The sequence below is a fragment of the Trifolium pratense genome, linkage group LG2 (assembly GCF_020283565.1).
Source record: "Trifolium pratense cultivar HEN17-A07 linkage group LG2, ARS_RC_1.1, whole genome shotgun sequence".
Lineage (NCBI taxonomy): Eukaryota > Viridiplantae > Streptophyta > Magnoliopsida > Fabales > Fabaceae > Trifolium > Trifolium pratense.
In genome coordinates this window covers 4,556,384-4,566,743 of record NC_060060.1, presented here as the reverse complement: position 1 = coordinate 4,566,743, position 10,360 = coordinate 4,556,384, and the positions used below count along the sequence as shown (strand labels likewise).

Below are 10,360 nucleotides of genomic sequence, written 5' to 3'. Positions count from 1 at the left end.
ACAACATTGTCTCTTATGTTCCATTTACAAGAATTTTAGTTGTTTTAGCATTTATCTAGGAAAATAATTAAGGTTTATACTTGCCACATGTCAACACTTGATACTTTTGTTTCTGGAAACGAAAATGGATTCAGAGCAGTCACACAGCTCAGATTTTAATACAGTTTTGATTTTAATGCAGTTTGGATTCAGAGCAGTCACACTTGGTACTTGATACTTTTTGTTCTATTGATCGATGTATGTCATTTTTAGAGGAGGCTCGCATGCATGTGCGAGGTGTGCGACGGCATAGGGCCTCAAAATTTTGAGGGCCTCAACTCAAAATTTTGAGGTCCAATAGTATTACTTATATATTATTTATACCTATAAAATATCAGATGTATATTAATAGATTAATTTTTAGGCCCTAAAATAATAGTTATATATTGTTAATGTCCATAAATATCATGAGTATCAATATATTAGTTATCTATACTCGTAAATATAGTTCTAGTCCATTTTAATTTTTGCATAAAATTTAATCTTAGATTATGATGTTCCTTTTTGACGTTATATTCAAAGATAATTATTTTGTATTTCTTGTTCCATTTAATTTAATGTAAGATTTAATATTGATAATTTATATGTTTACAAGAATGTTTTTTTATATTATATGCAATTTAAATCGATAATTTTTTTAATTTTTTTTATTAAGGGGCCACTTTTATATTTTGCACAGAGCCTCCTAAAACTCGGAGACGCCCTGGTCATTTTATATAGGTGAGTGGATAACTACCCTGTTCTCAACTCTGTTATGATCTCAACAATGATTCCAAAATTGAGTTGATTCTTGTCCTTTTATAGCTTGATTCAAACACACACTTAGACTATAGTTGCTAAGGCCAGATTTTGAGCTTATAGTTTATAAGCTCATATGATTAAAAAAGACTTATTTGATAAATATTTTTTAGAAAGAGTTTATAATTTATTTTACTAGCTTATAGCTTATTTTTCTAACGTTATTTCAATTAATTTATGAGCTTATAGCTTAGATTTTTTCTTGCAATTTTACCCTTATCAGCTTACTCCAAAAAAATTAAATATTAATTAAACATATTTTTTTATGTCATTTCATACTTATAATCTAGTTCAACCACCAATTTTACCAAACTCTAAAATTTCAATCAGTTAACTTATTACTTATAAGTTCAAGGCTAGCTTATAAACTATTCGCTATAAGCTCGTCTACTAACTTATCAATTATCCACTATTTTTTACCAAACAGAACCATATTCTTTTCGATTAAAACATTATTATTATTATTATAACCACGTAACAAAATAATCACTACTTATAAGCGAGTATTTGGCATTGCAAAATAGAAAGTATATCTAACTTCTTTCTTTGACAAAAAAAAGTATATCTAAGTAAAAATGGCTTTCTTTTAATTTCTTACATTGTATTATACACCAGACAATGAGAAATATTACACTAAAAAAATACTAAAATAAACAAAGCAAGAGATGCCACTAACGTATCAAAGTAAGCTTGATCTTCATCAATTGGTCAGGAACACAGAATGATTTGCTCACCTGAGACCATCCTTGTGCATAGGTACACCACAATGAGAGTCCAATTCATGATCATGATTCGATCTCCTTGTGCATTGTCACCACCAATATTGCTACCACAACTAAATTCTGCAACCATTGTTGTATCACTTGTAGTATTGTTAACATCATGAGAGATGATGTCACCAACATTGTTAGATATTGGAAAATTTGGAATTTGAGAACTAGAAAAAGGTAACAAAGAATGATTCATTGAAACATAAGGTAGAATATCGGGAATTTGAGAATTAGTAGAAGGTACCGAAGAATGATTCATCAAAAACTAAGGTAAAATATCGAGAATTTGAGAACTATTAGAAGGTTCCCAAGAATGATTCATCGAAAAGTAAGGTAGAATATTTTGTTCTCGTAAAGGGTCATTTTGCATACAAAAAGTATTGTTAACATCAAGATTTCCAAGAACTTGAGTATTGTTAACATCCAATGGAAAATTTTGAATTTGAGAACTAGTAGAAGGTTCCGAAGAATGATTCTTCTTCGAAAAGTAAGGTAGAATATCGGGAATTTGAGAACTAGTAGAAGATACCGAAGAATGATTAATCGAAAAGTAAGGCAGAATAGTTTGTTCTTGTAAAGGGTCATTTTGCATACAAGAAGTATTGTTATCATCAAGATTCTCAAGAACATGAGTATTGTTAACATCCATTGGAAAATTTGGAATTTGAGAACTAGTAGAATAAGGTACCAAAGAATGATCCATTGAAAAGAAATATAGAAGATTTTGTTGATGAAATAGCTTACACAAATTTAGTAACTCTTCTACATCATCTAACTCTTGCAAAGACTCCTTTATCATACCTTCATACATCTTAATAATCCCAAGACATCCATGAACCGGGTATTTTGCACGCATATCCGATTCAAAAATAATCGATTCCATCATATTATTTTTATCACCATCATCCTTGATCTCCTTTAGTGCATTTTTCATGTTCGAAATACCAAACAAACGATTCGCATTGAGAAGCTCTTTTGGTTTATCGGCCGGAAAATAAGGAGCTAAAATACAATTGCTTTTACATCGTTTTCTTTGATATGTGCATGCAGCACAAGCCTTCTTTTTGTGTTGAATATCCATTAATAGGATTGAAAGTGTTAGTATCAAAAGAATCAAGAGAGTGAGAGAGAGAGGGTTTCTTTGAAAATGATGAGTATGAATGAAGAAAGAGAGGGTCTATAATTTGGAAATGAGGGAGAAACAATCAAGATTCAATCAATATATGGTTTAGTCAATAACGGTATTCATTTTGTTTGTTGAAAAACCGTTAGGATAAACTCGATAAGCTTATCATTATCAATTATCTATACTAAGCTATAATTTATTTATTTTTTAAATAAATCTATACTAACTCTATGTTTCCTTTGTTTTGTGTGAAAGATACCACCACACTAAAAACCACTAAAGAATCAAAATAAGTTTGGCTTTGTTTGAATCTAGAAATAACATTATCCACATGATCTTCATCAATTGTTTATAAAAACATAGATATATTAATCGATTTAAATGACTATTCACAATGCTGACATCAAATTAAATGCCAATAACTACCAAAAAACAATTAATTTGCTCATTGCTTAAGCTGGAATGCTCGTTTCCATGTTCTTCAAACGATCATTCGTCGATTGGTCGATTGAAACAAGAACATTTAGATGAAATGACGCTATCTTCTAACTTAATCAATGTTCTGGATTCGATCCTTGGTTTGGACATACATATCAGAGGATTTGCCACTCATTTGGGTCCCACAAGGCTCGAAAGATTAGTTTCTGTTGTTGGGTGCTGAGGATGCCTAGTTTAGGAAAAAAAAGTCACTAAATATGTTATATTACTATCATATCATAAATATATAAACACACAGATTTGGATTCTTTCCGGTCTATATTCATATTAACCAAAAACTGACCAAAGTATAACAAGCTTTTATTCACCTATAAAAAAATGCAAGAAATATAAACTTTCCCATATAAAAACACGGATTTGGATCATCTTTGATTTTTCTCTCATATATTTTCTCTTATTTTCTTAATCTAATGATTAATAAATCACAGAAAACATAAATGCATTAAATTTATTCTGAATGTCTACCAAAAACTTTGTTTGTTGTTGTTGTTGTTTAAAATAAATTCTCTATTAAAGATAATCATATATTACCAATAATTATGCTATAGGAACACAAAATCTCACAATAGAACCTATAAAAACCACTAAGTTTGCTTTAATCGTAAGAGGTTTGAATAATATATTAGAGATTCTGAATTTGATCTCAACTTCAAAAGAAGAAGAACCCAACACTATAGTCAATCAAGTAGGTCAGACATAATATTGGATGTAGTTAGTTTTTTCACATGTACTTAACCTTAATTGGACGACTCAAGAAAAGCATATTTAAGTGTTGTTTAAGTGGGACACACAAAGGAGTTCTCACAATAATTACGGTGGGGATATAAACTGGACTCCCTTCCTCTAATTATATTCCCACCGGAGAGGATCTGCTCTCGAATTAAACCCCTTAACAATATGTATGACACAAGACTCTTATTACAGGAACCAATTCAATGTTGATGTATTTTGACAAACAATTATAATTGATGTAACATATATATTGATTAAAAGATATGCAATGAAGGATATATGTAGCATGTATACAAGAACAAATTGATACCTGCTGAATTGAGATGCATCCTTTTCTTCAAATGGTTGTCCAAAGTAAATAAGATCATCAATATTATAAGTATCTGAAAAAATTTCCTCTTCCCCCAAATCAAAAGTTGTATGAATTTTTGTATCAACACCTCTATCAAGGACTAATTCTTCCATGGCATAGTCACCACCACTATAATCTGAAAATACTTTATCTTCCACCAAATTAAAATTTGTAATGATTTGTGCATCAACACCTTGATCAAGGACTAATTCTTCATTATTGGATAATCCTTTTGTTACTATCAAATTAGGATTGTCTTCCATGGCATAGTAGTCACCCTCACTAGGAGGGATGATATCACTAATATTATTGTGATAATAATTAGGAGCATCACCAATATTATTAAATATTGGAATTTGAGAACTAGTAGAAGGTTCGGAATTACAATTTAGCTTACAATAATCTAATAACCTTTCTACATCATCTAACTCTTTAATACACTCCTTTAATGCAGTTTCGTACATTTTAATAACACCGAGACATCCATGAGTCCGAAATCTTGCACGAATATCCGACTCAAAAATAATTGATTTCATTGCTTCATCTTTATCTTCATCCTTAACTTCTTGTAGTATTGTCAATATATTAGAAACACCGAACAAACGATGAGCATTAGCGAACATTTTTGGCTTATCGGCCGGAAAATAAGGAGCTAACGGACAATCTTTAGAACACTTTCTTCTTTGATACTTGCAAGCTGCACAAGACTTGTATGCTTTGATGATATTCATTAGCGAAGGTTTTTCAAAAGAATGAAAAGCGAAGGTTTCTTTGGTTGAGTCTTTAGAATTAGGTCTATAAATTAGGAATGAGAGAGGGAAAATTTAAATCAATGAAATTAATACGTAACAAACACATCTAATATTCCTTGGATAAGCATAAACAATCACACCTTACATTTTTCTTTTGGTAAATTATTATTAATTTTTTGAATAATTTTTTTAACTAGGTAAAACTTCTTTTTTTATTTGACCAAAAAAATAAACATTTTTATTAAAGTTGACTGTCAGTATAAAGTTATTTTACACATGCGTCCAATAATATACTACCACATCAAATATTGTTTTTAAAAACACATGATGTGTCACGTTATTGGATATTTGACTAAAATATATTATTATAAACTTGTGAATGTAATTTTTGATAAAATAGTTTATATAAATATAATTTCACTGGTGTGAAATCATAAAATAGCATACTCCTAATTTTTGGTCTCAGTTTCATTTGGTTTCTACAATACAAAAATCCATAATTTTCGTATTCTAGGTTCGGAACACACTACCATTCATTTCATAAATATCGAAGTCGTGTCTTATGGCTACAACACCAAAGAGAAAATGGCTAAAACCAACAAAAAGCTACGCATCGTAAGCTAGGATCTGAAAAAGCTACGCGTTGTATTCAACGAACCGAAATGCTAGGCATCGTATTCTACGAACCAAATGTTGCAGATGTATAAGAAAATATTTGCTGCAAAATTAAAACTAATGTAATGACTTGAAAATGATTAAATACAAAAGCAAATACTAGATAATAGAAAACCACTAATCCCACATTTACAACTTCTAATTAATAACATGAGATACTCCTAAGAATTCTCCTAAGAAAAATAACAAAAGCAACAGACCTTCCTAACAAATAGGATTTTATTAAATAAACTAACAATTAAAATCTTAACACCAAAATGGTGTACAATAATATAACAAACTCTCCCTAATTTGCGATCACTTATTTGATATATATACACATATAACAAACTCTGCAAGATTTGAGATAATTTTTTTTTTTTTGTTGATGTTAATTAGTTAAGCCTCTTTCTGTAACATATATACAATCACTCGACTAGTGCCGCTGCCTTTGAATTGAAAATCCGAGTGATTATGCCTCTCATGCATCCAAGGTACTACATCCCCTTTTCCATGTTGTTGACTATCATTGCTATAATGAATACTTCATCGTATTTTGGTAAATTCATGGTAGAATATGAAACTACCGTGATACTCCACCCAATAGTAACCACACAAATAACTTTAATGATAATTTCTTTTGTCACTCTCATGCATCATACAAATTTACAAAAATACATTTATCTGCTACTTAGATTTAATTTGTTACTTATGAGTAAAGATTTCTTAATTTTTTAACCAGTTTAAATTTACAAAAATACATTTATCTGCTACTTAGGAATGTTGAGAATGTGTAATTCATAACTGATCCTACATGTTTGTTAGTCAGTTTTAATCAATTGAAAGTTAGTTAAAACAGTTTTTAGGTAGTTAGTTGGTTAGCTAAACTACTAAATTAGTTAGAAGTTAGTTAATAGGCCAAATAGTTAGTTGCTTGTAGTGTAAGTAACTCATATAAATACATCTATGTATCAATTGTAACATACTTTTTACTTGACCCATTGTGGATGAATAAAATTTGATTTTTGCTTAGTCTATCATCTTCTTCGTCCTCAAAAAAAAAAAAAAAACTACTAACTGAGATAGTTACAACTTACAACTAACTACTGCAAGAATCTAAAACACTCATGAGTTACGCTTAACAGTTTGAACTCCGGATGATTTTCATACTCCTATTATTTAATAAAATGCCAATAGAAGCCTAGTCTGGTAATAGAAAATCAGCTTAACACAATAGAGTGTTTGAAAGTGTGTGCTACTTTCTTAAACCGGCAGTGTGAAGATATATTTGAAATTATAATTTTTATTGGCTATAGTATCCAAGCATAGGGGTATGGAGTCTTGATGGGAAGACTCAAATTAGTGTTAATATAAAATAGGCAAAATTACACTTTGATCCTTTTATCTTTTTTGTTTAACACTTTCGTCCTTGATCTTTTATTTGTAACACTTTAGTCCTTTATTTTTTTTATTTGTAACACTTTAGTCCCCTTTTTTTTGTAACAGTTTGATCTTTATCTTTTTTTTATTTGTAACACTTTGGTCTTTTATTTTTTATAAATAAATAAGATAAAGACCAAAGTGTTAAAAAAAAAAGGATAAAGGATCAAATTGTTACAAAAAAAAGATAAAGGGCCAAATTGTTACAAAAAATAAGATAAATGACCTGTAGTGTAATTTTGCCTATAAAATAAAACAATGATACTTTTGATGAGGATAACTATTGGATCGGAAGAAACAGGGTGTGCAAGTTGCTAGTCTAAATGAATCTAAGAGTGTGTTTGGATGAGGGAATTTTTTGAGGTAAAGTAATGTTTTGAGAGAATTCAAATGATTTGAGGTGAATTCCATTGTTTGGATGAAAATTTGAAGAATTTTCAAAATGATGGAAATTTATGAAGTATTTTGTTCAAGTTAAATTTAGAGAATTTCAAAATGACACCTAAAACCAAAGAATTTGAAATTCCTTCTTCTCTATAAACTTTTAAAAATTACTAATTGATCGTAAAACCTAAAATTAGCCGAAAAACCTAAAATCGACGATAAACGCTAAATCGGCCGAAAATCTAAAAAATCGGCAGAAAAAACCTAAAATCGGTCAAAAGCCCAAAAATCGACTATAAACCCTAAAATCGGCAGAAAAACCTAAAATCGGCCAAAATTCCAAAAATCGACAATAAACCCTAAAATCGGCTGAAAAACCAAAAAATCGGCCGAAAACCCAAAAAATCGGCTGAAAACCTAAAATCGGCCAAAATCCAAAAAATCGACTATCAAATAATCATACGAATTTATTTAGCAAACAACTTTTTTTTGTTCTTTCTCTTTTTCTTTGCGGTTGATAAGTGCCAAAAAGTCGTAAAATTACATACTCAATTAAGGCACTTATTAACTTATTTTACAAGTAATTTATATCAAATTCCCCACTATGATATAAATAGTTGTTTCATACTTTCATTAGTAAAATGATCAATTTCATCAAATTCCAACTAATTTTGAAGGTTTATAAGTCAAGAGATGGGTCCTAACCAAGAATTCATTGTTAAGATCATATTTAGTCAACTAATCTGCACATTTATTTTCTTCTAAAAAAGATCATCCAAAAAAGAGACAAGATCTCTCTAATTAAAAAAACAAAATTGCACGAAAAATGAAGTCATTGGACTTATCATCGGCAATAAGATACATCATTCGATGTAAGTATTCACAATGTGGACGCCATATTTTTAAATGCCAAAATCTACCAAATAAGCTATTTGCTCACTTCAGATGGAGTGCTCGTTTCCATATGCGTCAAGTTCTTCAACTGATCATTCTGGGATTGGTTTGATTCCACACTGTAAATTAAAGTCACCAGATATATTATTATATTTCATAAATATAGAAACACACTACCTTTTATTTCTAATTAACAAACAATGAGCAAACCAAAAAAAAAAAAAAAGAGCAAATGAATATGAGTCAAATGAACATATACATTAGTAGTTTTTTTACATTGTCATCCAATAAAAAAATCATCAATTTAAAAAGTTATAAGAATGATTTGTGAGTCCGAGTAGATGAATTAGGTAGTAAAGTGATAAGAATGTTGTCGGTCCAAAGAATCATGGACCCTGCTATTTGCATTAAATTTCTATTCATTAATTCATCCTTTAAACTATTTTTAAGAGTTCGATGTTACATAGAGTGGACTCCCTCATGTGCATATTGCATCGGAGATGGAGCAGTTTAGATCACAACCATTAAAATTATATTTTTTTAATTTTTAATCTAAAGGTTATTGTTGGACAGGGTAACATAATGGGAGAGAATCCAACCTCCATGCTACACACTTCAAAGATTAAAATATAGTAAAGTTCAATAGAGATGCCCATACACAATGAGTGTGTAACTATTTTTAAATAATTGAACAAAGGTAAAAACAAAAAATAAAAAATTAAATTAAAAGAACAAATTAATACCTGCTGAATTCAGCTGCATCCTTTTGCACAAATGGTTGTCTACCATAAATAAACATATTAAGTTCATAATCCGAAATGGCTAATTTATCACCATCTAATAATCTTTCTTTTTGCTTCAAATCAAAATTAGTACTAATTTGTGCATCAGCACCACCATCAAGCTTCAATTCTTCATCATAATTGTCTTCCATGACATTGTCACCACCACTATTGCTAAGATCACTCAATCGTACAACCCTTGTTGTATCCATAGAATTTACTATATTCAAATTTGTATCATCAATTTGAATATTCTTAACATCATGATGTATATTAATATAAGAAGAAGAAGAAGCTCTCATCATTGTATCATGATTATTATTTTCACTATTGTGATAATAATTAGAAACATCACCAATATTGTTAAATATTGGAATATTTGGAGTTTGATAATTAGCAACTGTAGAATGAAGATTTTGTTGTTGTAGAGGATAATTTAGCTTACAATAATTTAGTAACTTTTCTACATGATCCAACTCTTTAATAGACTCTTTTAACAAACCTTCATAGTGCTTAATAACACCAAAACATCCATCAACCCGAAATTTTGCGCGAATATCCGACTCAAAGATAATTGATTTCATTGCATCGTCCTTTTTATCATCGTCAATTTCCTTTAGTATCTTCAATATGTTTGACACGCCATACAAACGATGAGCATTGCCGAACATTTTTGGCTTATCGGCCGGAAAATAAGGAGCTAAAGGGCAATCTTTAGAGCACTTTCTTCTTTGATACTTGCAAGCAGCACAAGCCTTGTTTGTTTTGATGATATTCATAAGTAGGAGGGAATGAATTTTCAAAATTAACAACTATGAAAAAATTTAGGGTTTCTTTGTTGAGAAGAATCTGTTAGGTTTGAATTGGGAATGAGGGGGAGAAAGATATTTAAATTTTAAATTTTTTTTTCTAATGATGATGTAATATTAATTTATAATGATTTACGTAACTAACTTGCACTATAATCCCTCGTTATTTGATAAGCATGTCCATGCATATCAATTATTTTGTTTAGTAAAAAAAAAATATTAACGCTCCTTTTTTTAAAAAAAAAAAAATACAACGCTCCTTCAAAACATAATGATAATGATTTAAACGTTCTATATATACTATACCATTTTTTTTTTGTACATGAAGAG

At 29.7% G+C, this 10,360-nt stretch overlaps 3 protein-coding genes across 3 annotated transcripts; all 3 read right to left on the bottom strand.

The window, feature by feature from the left end:
* Positions 1–1,872: 1,872 nt before the first annotated feature.
* Positions 1,873–2,688, bottom strand: LOC123910299 (LOB domain-containing protein 27-like). The gene has a single exon (XM_045961397.1). The coding sequence runs from the start codon at positions 2,686–2,688 to the stop codon at positions 1,873–1,875; it is 816 nt and encodes a 271-aa protein (XP_045817353.1).
* Positions 2,689–3,535: 847 nt separating this feature from the next.
* Positions 3,536–5,046, bottom strand: LOC123910296 (LOB domain-containing protein 22-like). Its single transcript, XM_045961394.1, has 2 exons — positions 4,274–5,046; positions 3,536–3,539 (listed from the first exon to the last, which is right to left on the bottom strand). The coding sequence occupies exons 1-2, from the start codon at positions 5,044–5,046 to the stop codon at positions 3,536–3,538; spliced, it is 777 nt and encodes a 258-aa protein (XP_045817350.1).
* A 3,427-nt stretch (positions 5,047–8,473) lies between these two features.
* Positions 8,474–10,000, bottom strand: LOC123910294 (LOB domain-containing protein 22-like). Its single transcript, XM_045961392.1, has 3 exons — positions 9,477–10,000; positions 9,183–9,395; positions 8,474–8,558 (listed from the first exon to the last, which is right to left on the bottom strand). The coding sequence occupies exons 1-3, from the start codon at positions 9,998–10,000 to the stop codon at positions 8,474–8,476; spliced, it is 822 nt and encodes a 273-aa protein (XP_045817348.1).
* Between the last annotated feature and the right edge of the window lie 360 nt (positions 10,001–10,360).